Raw genomic sequence first — 23,196 nt, 5'->3', positions numbered from 1 at the left:
CTTCACGGCATCCACAATGAAACCAAATGCAATTGGAAAGACAAGGGTTGAGGACCCACATTCTTGATTTCAAAAATGTTATTTAAAGAGTGGTTAAAATTTAATATTTTCTCTCACCTCAACCCCAAGCTCCTGATGGCTAAGTCAATATGACAGAACTCCCTGGGGAGGTCCTGCTTGTACTGATGTTGCCAGTCCATGAAAGGATAAGGTACATTTTGGACATTTTCATATTGACAAGTCACTTTGTCATCTCAGCCTTTGTGTCATTTCATTGCGGCTACAAACCACAAACATAAGAAAGAACACCAAGCACAAAGTATTTGTGATCCTCTAATATTCACGGAGGTGCAGAAGCGTGCTCTGCATTCAGCGCGCCCATAGCACATTGCAGCCAAGCGTTAAGCTGGTGAGAGGAGTGGGAGTGAGGTTATTAAGTCCAAATGGAAAAATCCTGACCAGGAAAGCTTCTTTTGCTGGCATTTGCTAGCAGAGAAAACAAGGAGCAAGTGGGACGTGATACTCTTGCTATTGAGGGCTGTTCCTCTAGTTCAGAATGGAGCACATCGACTGGGTCTCCATCTTCAGCAGCTGGCCTCTACCTCTTGGTTAACACCCGACCCATCCAAGGATTTCAGATTGCTTGTGTTGCTCCATGCTCTCATTTCGGTGATGTTCTGACATCCATGTATTTTCCACATGTCATACTGGGTTAGCTTTTCAAGGAAAAGTACCAGTGACTCTTCATCTTATTATTATTAATTTTTGCATGCCCCAAGATTTGCCGCCCATATTTCTATCCACAGTTGTCCAGACAGGTCATGCTGAAAATATGAATGAATTTGACATGTCCAGAATAGATGCTCTCCATATACGTTCGTGCTTGAGCAGTCAACTTGGCTAGGACACGGCAGGCTTAGTACATGGTCCAAGTCCTCTTCTTCCGTGCACCAACATAGCAGTTCAAAGCATGGCACTGGTTAGAGACCCCAGTGGCAGCTTTATGCGGAGGAGAACTGCTCATTTACATCTCCAACATCAGACCCACCCTAATGTTAGCCCTTGGCTGAGCGTATCGTATAGGTGCAGAATGAGGGAACCAAACATGGGGCAGTTTCATCCATGCTGTCTGATATAAAAGGTTTTTCAGGTGAGCGGTCCCCAGAAACATAACATGGTTTTGTTCCAGGGGGAATTCATTCCAGAAGAGGACCAAGGAATGAATCCACATACGTGCAATGGGGACACCAGGGAGCCAAGACCTGGGAGTGAATGGGGGAACTAAATTATATGATGCTGTAGGTGTAGCTTAGGGTTATAGCTATACAACTGGGTGAAAAATGTCTGGGAGCAAGCCCTGGAGCAAAGGTTAGGTAACATGGACTCGGCTGCATCCACCAACCTCCTCTAAAACAGTTCTGGAGTGGTCCAGATCAGAGCCAGTGCTCCAGTTAGGCAGGCAGGCAGTCGGGGCTTCAGAGCTCAAATTCAGTCCTGGCTGTTATTTATTTAGGAGGGCAGACCTGCCCTATGAAGCCAGACAGCTAAGTTTCAGATGGTGGAAGCCAGCAGGGGTGAACCACGCTCCCCAGTGAGTACCCTGCTGTTAATGCCTCTGTGAAAATACACAACCACTGAAAATCCCCAAACTGGAGTTGAGCACAAACTGGACACGAAAGGGAAAGAAAAAAAAAAAAAGGCTCGTGGGAAGCTAAATCACTGACACCTTACCTAGATTTTGTAGTTCCCATTTTATCTTTTCTAGATGTTATTCAAACAAATAGGAAGTTTTGGTAAGGTACAGAGGCCATTCCCGGCAAGGGCAGCGGGCAGCACTCTGCCGCAGGGGTTGATTTTTAAACTGGTGTTTCAGACGCCCTTTCCTCACGTAAGCAAAAGGAAGCTGCCGACAGAGGGTAAAATACAGGAGACGAAACTTGGTCATCCAGGCACACTTTCATCTGGAAATGTCTGATGCATAGATAGGAATTTAAAGAAAAATTGGATGTTCTGAGATAGGTGTAACAGAGGAGATTGAAAAGCCGACGCAGTGGAGTTGCTGGTAACACAGGAAAGAAAAGGATCGTATTTCTCTATGTCTTAAAGTGTTAATTAAGTGGGAAAAGGGCACACTTTCTGCTGTCTACCTGAGAATAAAGTTTTGGACAAATGGTAGGTGTCAGACATTTTTGTACGTTGGTTGCTTTTCCTAGGGGTTCTCCGGCTCATCTGCAAAGAGATTGTTCACACGCTGTTTGAAAGCTGCCGGTTTCCTTCTTGCTTTTTGGTTTCTGGTATGCACTGGAAATATTTCACACAGAGAAAAGGAAAAAAATGGGTGTTTGAGGAAACTAAAGGTACTAAAGGAAATTCTGAGGGAAGGACAAACCAGAGTCTTGTGGTGGTTAAGGCATCACACACGTTAAAACACAATAAACGGAAAAGTAAATGTAGGACGAAAGATCAAAAAATAAACACAAAATAAAATGGAAGATGTGACAGATCAGGAGGCAGAGATGTATATGCCCACGCCTCTTGCTTGTCTGAAAGCCTCGGAGGTCTCACGGCTCAAGGTAGGACACAAATCCATTGCCTTTCAAGCATGTGCTGGACATTGCTTATTTGGATCAATCGTCTTTCTGCTTTTTTTCCTTCCGTTAGTATCTAAAGAACGCAGACTACATTCTCCTCCACGTACACAGCCTGTCTCAGCAACAAGGTCACACACAGCGTTCAAAACCAGTGCCACTGGTCACCGTCCTTGGGTGACTAAATGGCAGCTCCACACCCACCACAGCCCCCAGCTCCATCCCAGCACCGCCACCTCACCAGCAGCAGCCAAGCTGTTCAGATCCGGCTGCCTAAAGTGAGGTTCCTGGTCAGTAAGCACCTCCACGAAGTGGGCTGATTTTCAAAAGCAGGGAGCCTCCCATGGCAAAGATATTTGTGCTGTGTAACACACATTTCACACACAAAGACAATTTCTGTGACAATTCAGCCTCCGGGCGGGTCAGATTTCCTTTCCTGATACGATCTATTTATACTGCATTGATGTCGTTTGCGCTAATGAGCAGCCACCTATACATTGATTACCCCCAAAGCCGCCTGAGCTGCTGAGGAGCGCTCTAGCCCTGCCCAGGCAGAACATCAGTAAAAAAACTACTGACATAATAGAAAAGGATGGGAATGTATTTAGACACCAAACTTAAGCATTAACTTCCCTGCTTCCACCCAGCTGTTAGGGATTATCATTTGTCCTTTGACTTATGTTGACATTCCCCCTATCTGCTCGTCTCATCCGCTTAGAAAGAGAGAATCATCTCCTCTAACGTTAGCCCTTCCCAGTGCAGACCGCTATACCTGAGCAAGGCATCTCGTGCCGCTTGCATAGGCACTGCAGAGAAATAGGCACTTGTCGGGAGCAATTCATCTGTGACCTCCTGTAGACATCTCAGAGGGTAACGAAACGCCTGGTCCTATTCATGGCCACCGGAGCTGGGATGACTCGCTCAGAGGTAGGAGGCTGTGTTTGTTCCAGTGAATCCTACAGATTCTGTCTCCCTCCCTCCCTCAGCCTGGACACTTCAGGTGCTTGTTGTGGTCAGAAGCAATTTGCTGTTCTGGGCTACAAAAATCATAAATTAAGATATATTTGCTCTACCTACAACAGTAAATTGTTTCTTAACCTTCAAGAATTTCTGAGAACCTGGGAAGTATTTCCCAGCTAAGCTGGGAAGAAAAATGCGGTCTTAAAAAACACTGTGAAGGGCGACTATAAAAACAATTGGGTTAATCAAAATATTTCATTTTGATAATTTCAACTGTTGTTTGATTTTTACTCAATTTAAAAGCTTTTTCTCAATTGTATTGAAAACTAACTTACATTTGCGTGCATTTTTTTAAGACCTGGAGGAAATAAGATTGAATTTAGAAACTGTTGCAAGGGGAGATTTCAGCTGTTTGAAAGCTTCCTTTCTCGAACAAATATATTTTTCTCTAGTTGGGAAAGTCATCAAAAGTGAGCCTTTCCAGCAGCCCTTTTTGCTTCTGATGAATCATCATTCCCTAATGAAGAGCTACTTGGTCGAAAATTCTGGCTGAGTTCAAAGGTTTTGCTGCACCTGGATTAATTATTACTTCTACACTGGGTAGACCATGAGCTATGCTGAACTGGTGCCTGCAAGCGTTACCGTAGCAGATGTGACCAGAAGCCGTGCAGTAATGGGAGACAGTTTGATCTGTGTTTGTTTCTGTTAACTTTTAGAGTAGCTTTGGGACATGCACGGGCTTTTATTTAAAAAGGGATGATCAGCTCCTAGTTTTTAGAGCAGATAATTAACAAAGTAGTCTCTTGATTTCTTTGTTGAAAACTACGCATGTGGGAATTAGGACTGGCAGTATATAAAGCCTCCTGGTGCCTTTACTATATTGCTTTTTAAAGTATAATCACACTTTAAAGACAATTCTAAAGAGATATTTCCACTCTTTTGCCTGAACCTGCTGTCTCTCCCCTCCCTCTCCACATTGACATGTAGTAAAACCCATGTCCTCCAGATGTTGCATAGGTGTTGTACCTCACCCAGACCAGGCTCTGGGTGGTTTAAGATGTCAGTGCCCAAAAAGGTGGCAGCAGAAGAGGCCAGCCACCCGTGTCCCAGCTAAGTCAGGATATCATTGCTCGAGCACCCTCTGCGCCAGCGTACTCTGAGATGCTCAGCTGTACCCGGTCATCGTGCTGGGCTGCTGCAGCTGCTCTTGCTGGTGAAGGAGAGCCAGACCCCAGAAAGTGGTCAGATAAAACACGTCAGAGGAGGAACTGCTTGAACTGCTGCAGCCAGATGGTCTGGAGCAGTTGCAGCAGTGCCGCTGAGTAATCTCCAGTGACTCCCATTACTGGCACCCTTGGCTTTCAGCAACCAGGTGTCATGAGATTTCCTCTAAGCTCAGCCAGGACTTAAGTATGGCTGTCCTCTTTGATCCCGGGGCTTGCACAGTATCCAGCAGCAAGCTTTTAAATAACAAGCCTCCTTCTGCATCGAGATTCTCAGATCTGAGTCAGTATTTCAGCATGTGCCAGAGCCCATGCTAGGTTGGTACTGTCTGTCGGTAGCAGTAGACCTGTTAACAAGCACACAGAAGGGGCAGGAGGAGGGGAAGTCAGCTGTTATCAGCAGCCGCATCCCTCAGATCCTTTTCCCTGTTTGGAATTAGCATATTCTGCTATTGTTTTGATCCCCCAGAATCCTCTTGTTTTCAGTTAATCAGCAACGAGACCCTGCAGGGATGGGTAATCACTCCGATGGATCCATGTGATTGAAGCAGAACACAAAAGCCAAGTGAGTCTGTGCTGTCCTTCTTGGTTCTTTAAATTCAGATTCAAACGCAAAATTAATCTCCTGAAAAATATTTACAGGCTCTTGCCCTTTTTTTTGTGCATTATCACTACTGATGAAGCCAAAGGTAACTGGTTAGCATCCTTCCTACATGAGGCAAAGGATGACTAAAATCTAACTAAACTCTGATCTCTGTTTCTTGCTGTGCGATGCAGCTGCGTGCCATTGCTCATGAACCACACAAGGATGCAATTAGTTTAACAGCTCCTTATTATGAATGCGGCAGAACAGAATTAGAACTCAATTTACAAGTCTCCCTTTCAAACCCATTCAGCCGTTAAGGCCGCATCATCTTTCAGTTTTCCAAGGCATATAATTGATAAATGATTTCTCCCTGCACACCTCAGCTCCTCATCTTTATTCATGAACCAATTAATCTCCATAGGACACTGTGATCATTTACATACATGGCCAATGTCACCAACCTCTGTCATTTCATTCTGGAAGCAATTTTGCAGCCCATGAAACCACCAGGAGGGGAGAAATCTGGACTACGTCTAAATTTCTGTGGTTCTGGCATTTCTCCCTCACGTCATTCCCAAATATAAGAATCAGATGCTCCCTGTGCTGGGAAATGATGGGTTAACCTGGGGGGAAAGAGACCTCTCATCCCCAGGTGAGTGCTGTACAGGCAGTATGTTTCAATCGTGGCTGATAGGTATGAGCAGAGGCTGAAAATACATGTTCACTTTGCGTTTTTGAGTTCTCAGTTACGCCAACCTGCTTTATTCATTTTTTATTCTACTCTCCTTGCTGTTTAGCATTCCAGGGTCAGCAGAGAGAAGGATGCTGTGGTGTATGTGCTGTTTTGGGGAGGTGAGGAGGTGTCCGTACTGGTTAAACAGTTTCCTCATGAGCTCTGTTTCCTGAAGGTCTATTATCAACTCCCACCCAAACAACATCTTGTTCAAGTGACTCATGTTTTCTTATTGCCAGTAGATGTTGATTTATTTGCCAGTATCTTAACAAGGAGCACTGGCAAAGCAAGTTTAACTTTGTTAAACAAAGGATATCAGAGGGAGCCACAGGAGCACTCCAGGCAGAGCTTCTGAGCACTTGAGAAAGATCCTCCAAGTACCACGTACAGAGAGCACACTTTGGCTAACGTGCAAGCGAATGGATGCACGCCTGTCCCCCTCTCTATGTACATAGGTATATATGTACATATCAGGAATGCAATTAGCCCTGGAGTAGTGATGCGTTCTGCCTGTCTCTGTGTGCATCAACAGTATTTGCTGCCCTTCTCTGCACTGCTTGCGCTTGCTCACATTGCTTGCATGGCATCTGGCAGAGGTTAGAAGAGTGGGCCCTTTGGGCTTTTGGAGGATGCTGGGACCTGTTTGGAGGGTGCTGGGACCTGTTTGAGGATGCTGGTGAAGAGAAGCTCCATGGAGCAAAGCTCCTGCCCCCTTTCGTTCACCCCTCTCGGCTGGCGTGGTCCCCACCTCGGAGAGGCACGTGGCACTCTCAGCTGACCATCAGTCTGCACAAGCAGATCCATGCTGCAGAGAGACTCATCACTGTCCCAGCGGAACAGCTCTTGTACAAATGCATCCAAATAGGCACTTGACTTTTCTTCTATCCGTCCAGGGATGGGGAAGGGGAGAGGTGAGCTTTCCTACAGTGTACTCTCAGTGTTGCAGTTGCAGACCCCCAGCAAAGCAGTGCCACCATTGTATGGCTGCTCCAGCCCAGCGTGGTGCGACTGCTCTGGCAGCTGAGGGCATCTGTGCCGAAAACTTCTGCAATCTGCATCCCAGGGCCATGCTCTGAGAGCCCCGTGATTCCTGTTTGGGGTGTCATTTCCAAACCTTTAGGAGATCACTGTAGGCTAGAGAGGGTTTCTGTCACAGTGCTGGGTATTCCCCTGCCCAGAGCTTGTATGAGAAGTGCGGAATGAAACAACCGTGTGAGAATTTGTTCCTCTACCAAGCTCAAAGCCTCCGGGTACTCCCAAATGGATGCCACCAGGTCAGCAAAGGCTGAACCTGTATTAGTAGGCTGTTCCCATGTGTTGTAAAGCTTGGCAAGCCAAGGAGGTTTCAGACAGTACAGGTCCCATTAGCACAGTTCACAACCTCTACAATTAGCAGAACCTATATTCCTAGAATTGGGCTCCAGCAGTGAATGTGGGAAGTTTCTAGAGGCATTTGGCTGTTCTGCAACATCTGATCACCACGTGGGCAGCATCACCCCGTGTTGGCCTGAGAAGGATAGTGACTGAAGCATTATGGGGCACTGCGGCCACATTTCCCTAACGTGAAATGTGATTTAACAGGGCAGCAAGCGGTGGAGGTAGGGCTGGTGGTGAGGGCCTGCGTCCCTCCTCAGAGATCTCCGTTACTTTTCACTGATGTGGCTGATTGAGCCTTTCGCTGGCACGTTGCTTACCCACAGGACCGTGTCACTAGCACCCAAGCAGACGCAGGTCTTGAGGAGAAGGCACGGAGAGGTTGATGCGCCTAAGGCTTATCCACCACCTCTCAGACGTGCAGGGTGTTCTGCTCCAGGGCTGCTAAATCAAGGGAGGACATCTTACTGAGGGGCTGGTCAGAAGGCATGTCCCCACCTCAGTGACAAACCAACGCATGCTGTGAGGTGTCCGGTTTGCTTAACTGCAGTGAAGAGCCGGGACAACTTCATAGGCTGCCAGAGGTGCCTGGCAATGGGACATTGCTTTTCTGCCTGCGTGAATCAAAGCAGCGCCGTGCATGTCAGTCACCTGCTAGGAGATTTCCCGGGTGGATATGTGGGGTTTCTCTCCATGCTTTGTGTGTTCACAGATAGTCATTGCTGTATTCCTTTAGATCCTTAACGCGTGCACTAAATGAGTGCCTGCCCTGAGGGAGCTCAGTGCTTATACGCATGATCGGTTATGTAGCTTTCTGCCCTTTTCACAAATTTCAGACATATCATTACCTGTGAGTACATGGCCTGTGGGAATTCTGGCCCTTCTCGGCTTTGGACAATTTATCATGGATCTGTTATAGGAATAGTAGCTTGCACCCTGGGAGCAAGTTAGGTTTTCTGTACCATACTGTTGCCTTTAAAAAGTGATCAGGGCACGAAAAGTAAATAAGGTGTGACAAAAAACAATGCTTTAAAAATAGTAATTTTACTTCAGACCTGTGTGTAACTTCCTGAGCAGCAAATGAACCATTAGGAGAACAACACGGTTTTCCTGGTGCAGAAGAGAACTGCTGCTGAGCACTGATATACCAAAAAAAAAAAAAAAAAAAGAACAAAATGAGAACATTATTAAGTTATTTTGGTCCTAATTCAGAGTTTGCCCGCACTAAGCTATATACAGTCTATCACCTTACCAGTACACAGAGCTCTCCTATTTACTGACCTGCTTAATGAACAGCTTCTTAGGTTTGTGTATCAATTTTGACTCTGACGTTGCTCACCACACAGCAGGCAGTGAGGCTCAGGCATTCAGTGACGCTACCCTCTGCTGCTCGCTTTGTCCGCTTGCCTGAAAAGTACTGGACTTAAAGTGGCTGAGCAGCTTGGAGGAAAACGCTCCCAAATTCTTGACAAGTCCATTCTCCAGATGGTGGAGGAGGCTGCCAGAAGCGGCAGAAGATGAGGAGCTGGAGAGTCTCAGCAGCAACTCACCACACGGGTTTGCAAGATCGGAGGCAGCAGGATCCATTTCTCCATGAAGCTGAAAGCAGCGGTAGCTGAGTACTTGCTGTAGGACCAGTGCTGCCTGTGTGTTTTTTGCAGCCATCTACCAGAGACAGGGTCCTGTTTTCCGCGCAGCAGCCAAACTGAAGCTGCTGCATGGTTAGGCAGCAATGGACACCAAGACCTGAAGTTTGTGATCAGGGTGACAGCAGAAGTAAGCTGCACTTGGAAGGAGGAGTGATGTCAAGTTGGGTTTTTAGTTCAATTCCATCTGTGGAGGAAGTAGAAACTTTATCTGTACAAGAGCACAGCAGCCAGCCGTAATGCTTGCTATCCCCTTTCTAAAGCCAGGATAGATGATTTCTAGCCAGGATAGATGATTTACAAGAAGTGTAAAATCCTCATCATGCACTAATTATGCTCTACTACACTATGGGGGGATATTTCCTTCTGAGTCCATCTGGTGATCAGACTGTACCCTGAAGCATGTGGATTGATTGCCCTCAGGGTTTTTTCTCCTAGTTAGTCTAACTGCTGATGCTTTATTTCTATTCATATGAATGTCTAAGCCTTTTTGAAGGCTTGAAAATTATGATTAATTGTGCAATGAAAATCAATAATGGAAGTGCTTACAAAGCCAGCTTGATTTGGGAGTGAATCCCAAAGACAGCTGCTTTCTCTAAGAGTGATGGGAAAAGTTGGAGAAAAGCAACAGCAAAAAATTCCGGATCCTGGTTTTTTGTGATGTTTGCCATGGGTTTAACCCCTTCAGCAATTGCTGGGAGCTTTATTACAGGTTACTATTACCAGTTCATGAAAGAAAACCTCAAGTCCATCAAAAAACCAAGAATACCCAATTAAACAGAGGTGCGTTGAAAAGTGAAAATGTTTATACTCCTGTACCAGAATGTGGCTATTCCCATACCTTCAGGTCCATGACAGCTTTATTTTTCATGACAGATTATAGAGAGAGGGATGAAAATCTGGTAAGGCATTTACTGTAGTATCCTTGCCTATTCCCTTTTTTTACACTGACAGGTGCTAGCATTTTGCCTAGGGTTAAATATCCCAATTTTTCTCCATTTCCCAGAAGAGAGCATTTTCAGAGCCCATACATGCCAGTCTCTAAAACTCCAGATAGAGTGACTGCCATCTCGTGGTTAGCTCTCCCTGCTGCACTGGTGCCAGGGCTGGTGCCAGGGCTCACCGCTGGTGCAGAGCTGCAGGCTGGGGTTCAGAGATAGTGCCCCAAAATGCGGCCTGAGGGCGGGGGACTAGGAGGGAGGGCTGTATGGCAGGGTGCCTGGCTCCGGTGCTGGGATGCTGAGGAGGAGGAAAAGCAGCCCCCTTCACAAAACATGCTTCGAATAATAGTGTACATCACCTGGCCCCTCTCCAGAGCCTGAGCTAGAGGCAGGTTTCGATCTCCAGGGACACTGAAGTCCTACATCTTGCCTATGGGAGATGCATGATGTGTGAAAGCCTCCTCTCCCTGCCTCTCTCAGCAGGCTCCTCTAAAAATCCTACCCCATGCAAAAAACTGAGTGGCTAAGGGCTGGTGAATGGGGAATGCTGTTTCTGAAAATCCCTTCTTCTCTGTGGGAATACCAAGTGCCAGCATTTGTTTGAGACCAAGGGAAAAGCCCCTCCTCGCACCTGGGTGCTGCTGCCATCTCCCATCCATGGTCTACTTCATCCCTCACGTCTGCCCCTGAGTCTGGGGCGAGGGCATCTCCCTGAGACAGGGAGCCCGCAGCAGGGCTGTCTTCAGGCAGGATTACCTGGCCCTTTCAGATCTACACTGTCTATCCAGCCGAAAATGGCCCTTGCAGTTTGCGAACATACACGCATGCATGCAACACACATAAAATACATGGTCATCCCGCCCGAGGGAAATGCTGTGGTCACAGTTTCTGCCTGCAGTTTTCTCTCTCTGGTTTACCTCTGCTGGACTCCCAAGACAAACAACATGAGGGAAGAGCAGCCGCCTTTTCAGTGCCACCCCTCTACTATGGCAACAGCAGATCCTATACTTAGGAAGAGGAGAAGCAGCGTAGGGGCTGTGCTTTGATAACTCCCTCTTGATAGGCAGTAAGTTGGGGTGACATCTCCTTCGTATAACACTTGAGATGTTCTCCTCCTCTGCCAGCACTGGGAAATATTGTGACCAGACAGGATGGGTCCTGGGGTCCTGTTCCTTTCCCACCCTGTATTAAATACATAGGTTCATGAGAGGAACAGCGCAGCCAGATCTGATCAGGAACAGGATCTGACCTGTAGCACAGAAACCCAGTGGCACATTTGCATTGCAGAATACATAAAAAAGCAAAGTTTATGGGTATATGCACAAAGGAAGAGGATGACGGGTATTGTGCTGAATGGGGAAAATTGTACCGGGTCAGGCTGCAGGTCCAGCCAGGACAGTGTCCCATCTTTGGCAGTGTCTCAGAGTGGCATGTACTGAAATGACCTAGGAAATAATTCTTCCCTCTTTCTGCAATCTGTGGTTTCAATAGCAATATGGAGGACACATCCTTAGCGAGCCCATGGTGGTTTCTTATAAAATCTCTCCCTCTTTCAGCTTTATGATACACACTTCCCCATTAGCACCTGCATTACTAAAAACAAAGATTACACATTTGGCTTTATAGAACATTTTATTTGGAGAGACTTCTCACGTCATTGGTTCTTAATTAAGGCAATTCTGAATGGGCTGGAGGGGAGGGAGGGGGAGAGGGAGGGAACTGAGACTGTGTCAACGGGATTGCATTAAGGCAAAGTTCCTTCCTTCTGCATTTCACCACAGTAAAATCTACGTAAAGGCCAGAACAGTAAATGACTCAAGCCAAGGAAGAGATTCAGTGCAAATATATCCCATTAACTATCCGCAGACAGGGCTTGGCCCTCGACTGAGGCAAACTGACCGTGCCTTGGTAGCCGCAAAGCTATGCTGATTTAGCTCCGTTGAGGATCTCAGCCTGGGTTCAGGGAAGCATTTTAGTATGCGTTTCATATGCAAGCGCACATTTAAATGCTCTCCTGAATCAGGGCCACAGCCCTTTGAGTGCAAGTCTGTAAAGTTAACAGAGTTTTATTTTTATTAACTACATAAATATGTCATTCTGCGTCCCTTTGGTTCACTTCTTATCTTATTGCTACTGAGTATATCCCCTTAGTATCTTTAACATGGTTTTCATTTCTATCATGCTTTGCAATCTGCTTATGTTTTAAGTGTATTATGACATAAAAATGAATTATCCTTTGGAGAGCATTTCTTCTAAAGGTTCCAGAGTTTGGGTGTTGGAGGACCACTGGTTTTTTCAGTGTAGTAATAATGTACTCTGTGAGTAATGCCACTGGCGGCAGAGGCATAACTTTCAAGGAAAAGTACTGCTCAGTTCATATACTAGCAACACATAGCAGACTCCAAACACTTCTCTCTTTCCACAAGAATTTCCTAAGAGGATCCTACCGTTCCAAAAATATAGTCACTAATACTTGCATTGGCTTGGGGAAAACCCTCTTGTTATCCCAGGTGCAAACCGAAGGAAAGTATGGCAGAAATGCTACCAGAAGCACGAAGACATTTTCAGGCAGAAGCAGTATATAACATTTCATAATCCTAAAAGCTGTCTGTACCTCCCAAGACAGAAACCCCTGGTATCCATTAACAAAAGGATATGTATAGGTCTCATTATTGAAAACTTAGTCAGGAATATGAAATGGTTATACCTAGCAAAGTGGAAAATAAGGCAAAGAAATCAAGCACATATTGCTGTTCAAAACAAAACATTTCCCAGATACACGTGGATACACAACTTTTGTATGTTCTGGAACCGTGTGTAACATTCATGCCTTAAAAGCATGAGCACCTTGCATATTTCCTTGATACGGAGAAGAGCATCCAGTTTGAGGGAATCAAAAGGGTGAATACCAGGCATCAGTACAAGTCTTTTGTGCTTTAAACTTTCTTCATGCCTTTTCCCATAAGGCAAGCAAACACTGTCATGACCATTTTGGGTTTTACTTCAACCAGGTCTTCTGGAAGGGCATAGACTCTTGCTCCAATTTTTCTCGCCATAGAGATGGCATATCTGCATTGCAGGGGTGAAAAAAACAAAAAAAACCAAATAAATAAATTAGTGCAGTAGCATTGATTTTCCCTCTGCTAAGAAATTTTTTACATGATCAGTACCAGAATGGGTTGGGAACTTTCTTACTGATTCATCAAAATTAAACTTTTCTATAGGAATATGTGAGACAGGTTCATAAAGAACTAATTTCTAGTAAAAGGTAGAATGTATTCCCTGATGGTTAGAGCACTGATTAGCTGCAGCATGGGAGACTGCAGATCAAAGTCTGGTATGAAACATTTAGTCTCCCATCCCCTGAAAGATTATCCTAACAAGCAGCCGTTCTGGTCTTGCTTCCCCTCAATCTCTGCTACGCAGTCTTCACACCTAAACAAATTCATGAGGATGGAAAGCAGAAGGCTGATGTTGGTGGAGATCAGTGTTGTGGGAGAATCAACATTCAGGGAGTTCTATTCTGCTTGAGTCGTACCCAGAATCTGCAAGCTGACCTTCCCATCTCCCCCCTCAGAGTGCACTGTTGCACGGCTACTGGTTGTTCTCCAGTGTGTATGTCTCTTCTCTCTATTTTTTCATGAAAAAAGCTAGAAAATCCCAGGTTCTTCCCACTGCAGAGCCCATACATTTGTGAAATTCTCCCCAAAATGAGAAACATGTTGGGAGGGGCAGAGAAAGGGAGGGGAAAAGAGGAAAATGTCAGCAAAGGGATGAAGAAATTAAGTATGGAGGTAAGCACACATAGAGTGCAGGGAAAGAAAGAGAACAGATGGTAGGAAATGGAAGGGAAAAAGAATAGTGGGAAAAGTCTTTATAAAAAAGATGGCAGCTCTGATTGCCTTACAGTCATCCTTTTCTCTTTTGTAGTTGCCACATAGCAAAGGAGAAGCTAAACTGATGATCAGACCGGGAGGTGATCTGTATAACTCTGAAAGGAAAGGGAGATGCCTCCAGGATTGGCTCACTGCTAGAAAATGGTTTGCACTCAGGAAAAAAAAATCAGTATCCACATCCATAAAACCAGTTTTTCAGGCTCGAGTCCTGTCCTCCCCTTCCCTCTTAAATATGCCCTTGTTCCGCCTGTATGTGACTGAAGAGGTATCATGACCTCTAATCACTGGTTTCCATGCCTCACTGTTATTGGCGTTGTTCCCTGATCTCTGGAAGAACTTTAAATTTAATAAGAGAAAATAGGAGCTTGTGAAGCCAAGTGATTTTGATCCCTTTAAAGGAATTATAAAGCAGGAATTATAACATTACACACTTCATTTCCATTGATAGTCTTTTTTACTGCCTAACTCCTAGCCTTCATGCTTCTAACTCTGGAGGTATTTCTCAGTTGAGGTTGTGCCAGATGAGAATGATAGCAGAGCAGTTTTCAAAGACAGAGTCAGGCAAGCCTGAGCAGGTAACTCGTGTTAAGTGTCACCTGGCACGAACGTACTTAGCATTATTTAGTTTCTCCTCATCATTCAGGTCCTCTGTTTTCAAGAGGTCATATTTGATTGATCCTGGTTGAATGGCATCAATGAGATCCAGGACTGGCATGCTGGTGCTGATTTTGCTATCCTGCATAGATGAAAAATACAATTAGATGCAAGAACAGGATGACAGACCTCCCTCAAAGCCAGAGTCTAGGTTCAAGAGCAAGGGACAGCTCAGTCAAATACCATTTAGATCTTCGCAAAGGGCTGCTTAGCATCATTTTTATCTAAGGCAGACTAAGAACCCTTTCAAGGATTTTGTTTTCCTCAATGGATGAGACATCACTGCATCAAAAGATGGGGTGCTGGGCTAGTGAATTTTCTTCCTGTGGGGAGATGACATTGATACACGTCTACTGATGGGAGGTGCGAGGGGGACAGTTGTGTGACTTCTGAGCTCATTACATGAAGTCTGATGAATCTGTCCTCGCCTGGTACAAACTGCTGATTTACATCCACTGAATGTTCCCCAACTTGGGAAGTGTCTCAGATGTGTTAGCAAAATTGGAAGTCCTGTGGAATTGGACCATCTCTGTGTTTATAAGGTGCCTTACAAAATAGGGCACCACCCCTGAATGGTACTGCCATATTATAAAAGTATTGCTATTGTTCTTTTTAATACTGTCATTTGTAATTGCTCTCATTTGATAATCAACAGCACAGCAGTTCTTGCTTAATTCCAGTCATCATTCCTGGCTCCATACTTTGATTTCCTATGTCAAACTGGCATTCAAGATGTTTCCTGTTATGTTCATATCATGTTTCTGTTATCTTTTCATAATAAAGCCCCTTGAATAAAAGCTCTATATCTGAACATGCCTTTAAAAGGGAATGAAAAATAATCAAACTACGTAGCTAATTATATCATAATATATTGTGTGCATGTATATGCGTATATATATCTATATAGAGGCAATGTATATAACATACACACAAACACACTGAATAAGAGATTCCTAAACAGAGACTTCCAACAAAAAACTGTACCTTGAAGCTGGAGATGGTTGAATCCTTTCCGGCTGCAGTCAGTGTTTCATTGACCCAGCTGACAATGATTTCATCATTGACCTTCTCTCCACCACCAATGTCTTCAAGGATATTCAGGGTGTACCTTAAGAGGGCAGCCAGGATACCTGCATTTGCTCCAAGTCTACCATAAGCTCAGAACCATCCTGTATGTGCGCAGCTTGACTAGGATCACCGCAAAAGTCCTCTTAGACCTGATATTCCCCTGCTTCCCACACACTCACAGTATACATGAATTATATTATAACATGCTAATTCATCTATTGGGTCTAATTCAGCCCCAATTCCCTAACCACTGTTTTGGGAGTGTCAAAAGGTTTTGATACTCAAAATTCCTACAAGGTCCCTCTTAGTGGGTCTCAGTGTAAATGACTCATTCTCACAGTGCTTAAAAAATAATCACTGACTTTAAGGCCAGAAGGGAATTGTTATGCTCATCTAAGACTGATCTTCTGCATAAACACAAGCCTGGAATATTTTGCTTATATGTCAGCATACACCTTGGAAAGACATCCCAAACTGATGGCAAGTAATCACCACATCCCTAGATTAATTACCTGCCTTATAAACCTATACCTTGCTTTATAGACTGAATTTAGTCTGTGTTTGGTTCCTAACTGCTGGGTCTCTTTACACCCAATTATGGAGCTCTTAAACACACAAACACACGCACACAGAATTACATTAAAGTGGGGGACAGCTATTGAGTTGCATCTGCTTCAGGTAGCAGATTACAAAACTTCTGCATCAATTCCTTGTTTCCAGTACATTCTCCCCATTCTCTGGTACAAAGACCTTTCAACTTCTTTTTCTCTGTTCCATGCAATGAACATTTATTCATGCTATACAGATAGTGATAATAATAATATTCTGCATGAGCTGACTGTAATGGCCTTGCCCACAAGATAATGTGCTTCCTGATTGCATCCCTAACTAGGAGTGAGCAAAAGGTTACTCTGTCTTTGCATGTAAGTGCAAACAGAGGAGTGAGAAAGCTGTAGCCTGTAGAGCCTTCTCAGTGATAGCATCAGGAAACTATTACAATGCAAACTGAGTATACCAAAACACTCTGAAGTTTGTGTCTGACTGCCATACCTTCTCATCAACTGCCAGATTAAGGCCAGCGTGAGCGTACGGTTTCCTTCATTCAGATCTTGCCCAGCGATGCCAACAAGGGAAAATTTGGCTTGATTCTTTCCCAGTTCCACTGCATAGTTGCAGTTTTCCAGCTGTTAATGACAGGGTCAATTAGTGAGGTTCAAAAATATAGAAAAAAAGAAGACAGGACACTGTTACTTAATTTCTTTGGATCGCTTAGCCCAGATCCTCCTGGGCAAACAGGAGCTTTGGGGCTCTGTGATAATACAGCTGTTTGGCTACCAGCAACCAGTTCCATCCCAAAAATATCATGGTAAACAGTTAACATAGCAGGAGATGTTGTACTTCATCATCAGGGCCTGAAAAACAGATTACCCTGGAAAATACTCATCTATGGCTCACGGGTACCTCCAGCATTATAGCATTGCACTGAGACAAAGGATTAGTGTCCCAGTCAATATTTTAGGTCAGTTAATCACTCTGGCCTAACTGGATGGAATTACTCATCCAGATAGCTGGGAGAAAGCTTTGAATTTAGCAGCAACTCTGTGATCGGTTCTTGAGGCATCTGGTCAAGAATGCTTATCATCACTGTCTTCATTTGATGTGGAGGGCAGTGATTCAGACAGCTGCAATTAAGCTGGTGCCATATGACTCACGGTGAAGGTGCATTATAATTGGTGACTAAGACAGTAGCAAAAATGGTCTGCAAATACAGTTTTTAAATATTGACACAAAAGGCGTCAAGTCTTTTTACTTTACAAATATTGTTCACCTGTGAACAGAGCCGGTGAGTCAAATGTATGTTTCTTTTTCAGGATAAAAAATTATTCACTGACTAGACAAACGATCATTTAATGTGCTGTACTTGGGACTTGAGAGCAACACGAGTGCCCACGTTGCTGTTTGAAATGATATAGACATCCTTTGAGGATAAGGCATTGCTACTGGAGCTATTCCAGCTTTTTGTACCTTCTTCATATTGCCACCCAGTTTAGGATATGGTGGTTTGTTCACTCTGTTCCAATCTACTGGCACTTTGATCTTTTCATACAGCTGGAAGATAACCAAGGCATCTGACAGGTCACTGAAAACAATAAAAAAGATATATCATTGAAGAGAGGAAAGGAACCCAACTAAACTATTAGTAGAAGTAAACTTAGTTTCCTAAAAAAAAAAAAAAAAAAAAAATTTTATAGGGTCCAAAAGTTTTTATGTTTTTGTAAACAATTTGCTGGCTGTATTTATCATCTGAAGGAAATGTAATACCTGCTCTTACCTATATAAGTGATTTACACGTGGATTAACACCCAGGGAGTTCATCCAGTTCCTGAACGTCCTCTCTTCCCTTGTCTCACCTAAAACAACAGACACATCAATCAACAGGCCTGCAAAACACAATGCTCCAGTAAAATAAGTGTCTTGTGATGAAACCATAACTCAGAATTTACAGCGCACTGAACCATAAACAGGAGACACTAGTTGACATGTGAAATAAGAGAGCACAGTGCAGCATGTAATATTTCTTCATGCCCTATATATTATAGTATTTAGGCAGATTGGCCTTGAAATGCCTTCAAGAATTCAAGAACAGCCTGTGCCCTAGCGTGTCCTAGCATAGTTTCACAATGAGGCTGAGAAAGAAGGACGTGAAGCTCAGCAAATGATTCTTACAGGGTCCAAAAATTTTTATGTTTTTGTAAACAATTTGCTGGCTGTATTTATCATCTGACATCATCATACAACAGTGGTCCTGACCCCAACCCAGAGCAAGCAGGCAGCAGGTTTATGCAAGATCTGATTTTTAAATTATATTCTCAGTTAAGGGAATGCCAGATCAACTACCAAGCGTGCTCAATAGTCCGTACTCGTTCAGACATCCCACAAACATTTTTGTCTTTTAACATGTACTATCCACAGAACAAACCCCCCAGATACCAGAAGCTACGCAGGTAAAGAACAGCCTCCCCTTCTCAAGGCTGCCTGTGCTAACGGTGCAGTGAATATATGTCTGAAGGACATAAGGTTAGGTTAACATATCGTCAACTCAGAGCTGGGAATACTGTGGCACGGGTGGCCAGAAACATCCTTTATTTGCATTTTCCTTACCTTCAATAGAGCTCCAGTCGATGTCCTGGTTCTCTGGCTTATGCAGGGCAGGGTATTTGTTGAACAAGTTGGCAATGAAGGCCAAGTTTAGCTTTGGGTTCCCCCGGACGACGTCGGTGGCCGTGACGAACTGCCGGCAGCCCAGCCGCTCTGCCTGCTGCAGCATGCACTCTGCTCGCTGGACGTCATCCTTCTCCTGCGCCGGCAGAAAACAGGGCCATCAGCCTCACCCCACTGCCTGGCACTGCCCGCAAGACCCACTCAGGCTTTCCGCGTGTGGAGCTAGGTGTAGGGCTGTTAAAGCAGGTCCTTGTCGGATTTATAGCTGTTTCTTTTCCCACTTTTAGTATCGGCAGGTCTGTGTTTTCAAATGGGCTTTACCTACAATCCAGCCATTTCACCATATTGCTTTTCCAGTTATATTCCATATAAAAGGGCATGGTTTGATGAAATTCCCAAATAAATATATTTAAATATACTTGTTATATGTTAGTAGTTTATCAGTGTGGTTCAATAGTTTCAGCGACAATATCTAACGAAAGGCAAAACACATCATTTAATTCTTTGAAAGCTTTGATTTCTGAAATACAAGATCGTGTTGCAATGCTAAAAAGAGTTTGCTTCTTCTGGCATGCCAGTGCAACTCTGTGTTGGCCAGCAGTGCAAGTAACAGACAGAAAATATCGGCATTTACTCTAAACTTGTCTCATCTTACCCTTAATCCTGACATGTCAATAGTAATAGCCGGAATGCCTTCTTCATCTCCCTTGGGGGCAACTTGGTTCAGCAAATGGTAATAAGCTCTTGAGTCCTGTGACAGACAGAGAAATTAAAGGAAGGAAAAATTACATCTAAAGCTCAGGTTTTGCATGCCAGTGCTCCCCTGAACAATGTGCCTGCGTGCTTCGTTTTTATTTCATCAATCATTGGGCTACATAATTAAATTAATTAAGCTAGAAGCACTTAGCAATTCCTAATTTATGCTGTATTTGCCAGATCTATTTCCTCCATAAGCCAATATACATATGCTGCAGAATGCTCAACGCACGAGAAAAAATGCTGTGTTGCACTTACAAAAAAGACAGCAACAACAAAGAGATATTAGAATTGACTTAATCTGAACATTAAATTAGAGATAAGAAAATGCATACCTTTATAATGCTGTAGAAGTCAGGCTGCTGAGCATTTAATAAAAGAAAATGCAGAAGGAGAAAGCAGATGTTTAAAGCGGATTTCAAAGCAACGCTGGAACAATTATGGAAGAGAAAGCATAGTTTTCAAGGACAAAAGTTAAAACCGACAACAGTATCAGCATTTTTCAGGCAAAAGGGCAGAAACAAGACAAGAATTTAATGTTGTGTCTTTACTCTTTTGTGAAATGTAATGTTGCTTCCATGTGTGGGAAATATTAATCTCACTTCAGAAATAACTCAAACAACTGAAAATAAAGCTACATGTTAGTGTCTAGGGACTTGACTAACTAACCCAACTAATACTCTTAAAAATATAAAGCAGATTACCTGAATTATTTTAAATCTTATACATCTGCGAGGTGGGGAGACACACTTAATTAGAGAATGGCTGTAAAGGGTGAAGTCTTGGCCTCTGAGAGGTAAACATGCGCCTTATTTTCCAACTGTAAATATGGTAAGTGTGATTTATCTTTCAATTGCAAATAGGATTTAATCAGTTGCATTATAGTCCTCTTGGCCAGTCTACAGAAAGATGGGAAAGACTCCATTCCCTTTGCTTTCCATGGATATTCTCCAGTCACCTCCACCCAGTGAACCAAAAATCTGTTACAATAAAAATTGTATTGTCAAATGTGACTCTCAGACTCTCCTGTTGCCTCCTCTGGTGTTTTTTTCTGTAGGTCAAGTCAGTCATGGTAAATGACTTTTCATGCTTCAGTCCTTGGTGAAGCCTACAACCAGGCATCTCTGGAGCGGGGCTTTTCCCATGGTATGCTGGGAGTGGGCAGGTCGGGTCGTGGCTGGTGAGATTGGTGTGCCAGCCAGCCCCTGGAAGCTAGCTCAGACACCCTCCCTGATATACTTCCTACAGCCCTGGGATGCTAGCTGGGCCTCACACTGTAGCTTTAGTGTCTGAAATTCATCACTGAGGTTCAAGTACATCTGTCTACGAAGAATGAAGGTCCTACAGAGAAAGCTCTGCTGAAATCTCCACCCACAAGCCCATGAAGTCCCAAGTGCATGAAATATGCTGCATGGACTAGAGACCCATCCTTGCAAGTGCCTCCTCATCTAACTGTATTATTTTGAATAGTCCCACTGAATTAAAACTTGCAGGTAAGCACACGTAGGGTTATAGCAAAGCTTGGGACATAACCCAGGTGCTCAAGGAAAGATCAAGTTGGGGAACTGGAAGAGCCCTATCCTCTTGCCCCACACCTAGTTACATGTCTGGGTAAGGTCCAGCCTTTTCTATATCAAAGTCAGGTCAAGAGGCATTTAAGGACATTTAGGAAGGAGGACAGCAATAGAGGCAGGGAACTGAAAATACAGCGGTAGAGTCCATATGCCCTGTCCAGAGCCAGCAGCCATTCCTTTCCCACGCATTTGGTGTGCTGGGGCTGGCAGTGAGGACTGGGAGGTCGGGAGAAGGAGGAATACCACTGAGCGGAAAGGTAAACCCCACTAAAGTGATTTTATGTACCCAGCTCCACGTATTCGGCAGAGCAGTCTCAGCTGCTTGGATTGTTTCAGTGCACAATCCCTGTTTGGAGGACAGGGATTTGGGTATGGAGCTGCTGTTTTGCTGTTGTTGGTCAGTGTTTCTCATACCTTGATGTCTGAGCTGAAGTTGTTGACTTTGTTGCATCCTGCATTCTCCAGGTGATAGTTTGCCCACCTCAGCAGCAGTTCCTCTGGAGACAACTTCATCAGATCCTCCAGGCTCTCTCCTTCTCTCAGAAGAGCAATCAAGGCTAAGCAGGGAAGAAAGAAAAAATTAATGATGTTGTGAATACTTGTAGAGGAGAATGTATAACTATTTTCTCTCTTACACATTTTGCTACCCTAGTTTCTAAAAGTGAGCGACCAAAGTGTTGCCAAAATTCAAGCTGAGTTAGCATGACAGAGGACATAAACAGAAAAAGGGTCTCATCAATAAAATGAGGACAAGGCTGTTAGTTGTGGATCTAGTAGCGGATCATACAGAAATACAAGACAATTTCAGTGTGGTCTAAGAACTACCTGATTTCCTTGCCTCAGATCTTAATGAAAAGATGATGATGTTGAGCACAGGGGTAAGATGGGAATGAAAAAATGAACACAGACTTTCTGCAGCTTAAATGAAAAAAATCTCAGTGACCTTCACACTGAAACTGGATCCACACAGGTATTCTGAAGAACTTGCACATGACTTCATAGACTCATGGGCCAGTAGGGTTAACTCATCTGTCAATTGGAGAAGATACCCTATTTATATAGAAAAACTAACATAGTAGTTATGTTCATAAAAGGAGGAAGAGGCAGGAGGGAAGGATCGACCCTTGTAACTGCAGGATGTTCAGCTGATCTCTGGAGCATAAAAGGCTTTAGAAGAAGTTTTGAAAAGAACAACTAATAACATGGAAACTAATTGTTACTGTGATAAAAAGGGAGAGTGTATCACACTACTCTGATCTCTTTCTGATATCTTTTGTCATTCCTTGAAAGAAATATGGATTTGCTACATAAAGGAAACAGTGGAGACCTACTATATCTGGAGTTCCATAGATGATTTGATATAGGGTGCTATCGGGTTAAACTGAATCAGAGTAGGATAATAGAAGCATTTGAAAGCAGACAGTGGATTTTATGAAGAGAACAATGTTAATACTGATAGAAGTAGGCTGGAAGAAGGATTCTTGTGGAGTCGATCATGGATTGATTTTTGGATTAATGTTTTCTTTTTTTTTGCATTAATTATCTTGGCACAAATACTAGCGATGTGCTAAAAATTGGATGATGATATTCACTAGGTGGCATAGTCAATACAGAGGATGACCAGGAAATCAGACAGAAAAAACTGGATGACAGTAATAAAAATGGAATGTAATTTAATAGTTCCATGTTCAAAGACATTCACTAGGAAATTAATATGAGTAACTGCTCTTAGCTAAAAGCTTGTACGAACAGAGGATGAGAACAACTTGAGTATATTAGATGTCTTCGGAGCTACTCTGAGCCACCACATGATATGACCAGGGGAAAACCAAACATGATATTAGTGCATCCCAGGTATTTCCCATAGAGGTTGGGATGTATTATTGCCTTGATACCATGTGCTCATGAGAGCTCATTGGAAATACAGTGTCCCGTATTCAAGAAAGGGGAATTTCACCTGGAACAGCTGCAGAGG

At 43.8% G+C, this 23,196-nt stretch overlaps 1 protein-coding gene across 2 annotated transcripts in view; it reads right to left on the bottom strand.

Moving 5' to 3' along the window:
• Positions 1 to 12,620: 12,620 nt before the first annotated feature.
• Positions 12,621 to 23,196, bottom strand: part of LCP1 (lymphocyte cytosolic protein 1 (L-plastin)) — an 18,968-nt gene continuing 8,392 nt past the window's right edge. Inside the window, exons 7-16 of one of the 2 annotated variants that reach the window (XM_009588235.1) lie at positions 21,636 to 21,783; positions 19,983 to 20,009; positions 19,547 to 19,642; positions 18,832 to 19,027; positions 18,002 to 18,080; positions 17,695 to 17,809; positions 16,720 to 16,853; positions 15,586 to 15,709; positions 14,559 to 14,683; positions 12,621 to 13,120 (exon numbers count right to left, since the gene is read on the bottom strand). In XM_009588235.1, coding sequence (XP_009586530.1) covers positions 12,988 to 13,120; positions 14,559 to 14,683; positions 15,586 to 15,709; positions 16,720 to 16,853; positions 17,695 to 17,809; positions 18,002 to 18,080; positions 18,832 to 19,027; positions 19,547 to 19,642; positions 19,983 to 20,009; positions 21,636 to 21,783 — 1,177 coding nt within the window. In that variant the 3' untranslated portion in view covers positions 12,621 to 12,987. The remainder of the gene's footprint in view (positions 13,121 to 14,558; positions 14,684 to 15,585; positions 15,710 to 16,719; positions 16,854 to 17,694; positions 17,810 to 18,001; positions 18,081 to 18,831; positions 19,028 to 19,546; positions 19,643 to 19,982; positions 20,010 to 21,635; positions 21,784 to 23,196) is intronic. The other variant, XM_009588236.1, reaches the window with a different exon arrangement.

This window comes from Fulmarus glacialis, unplaced genomic scaffold (assembly GCF_000690835.1).
Source record: "Fulmarus glacialis isolate BGI_N327 unplaced genomic scaffold, ASM69083v1 scaffold8772, whole genome shotgun sequence".
NCBI lineage: Eukaryota > Metazoa > Chordata > Aves > Procellariiformes > Procellariidae > Fulmarus > Fulmarus glacialis.
This window is presented reverse-complemented; position numbering and strand designations above follow the sequence as displayed.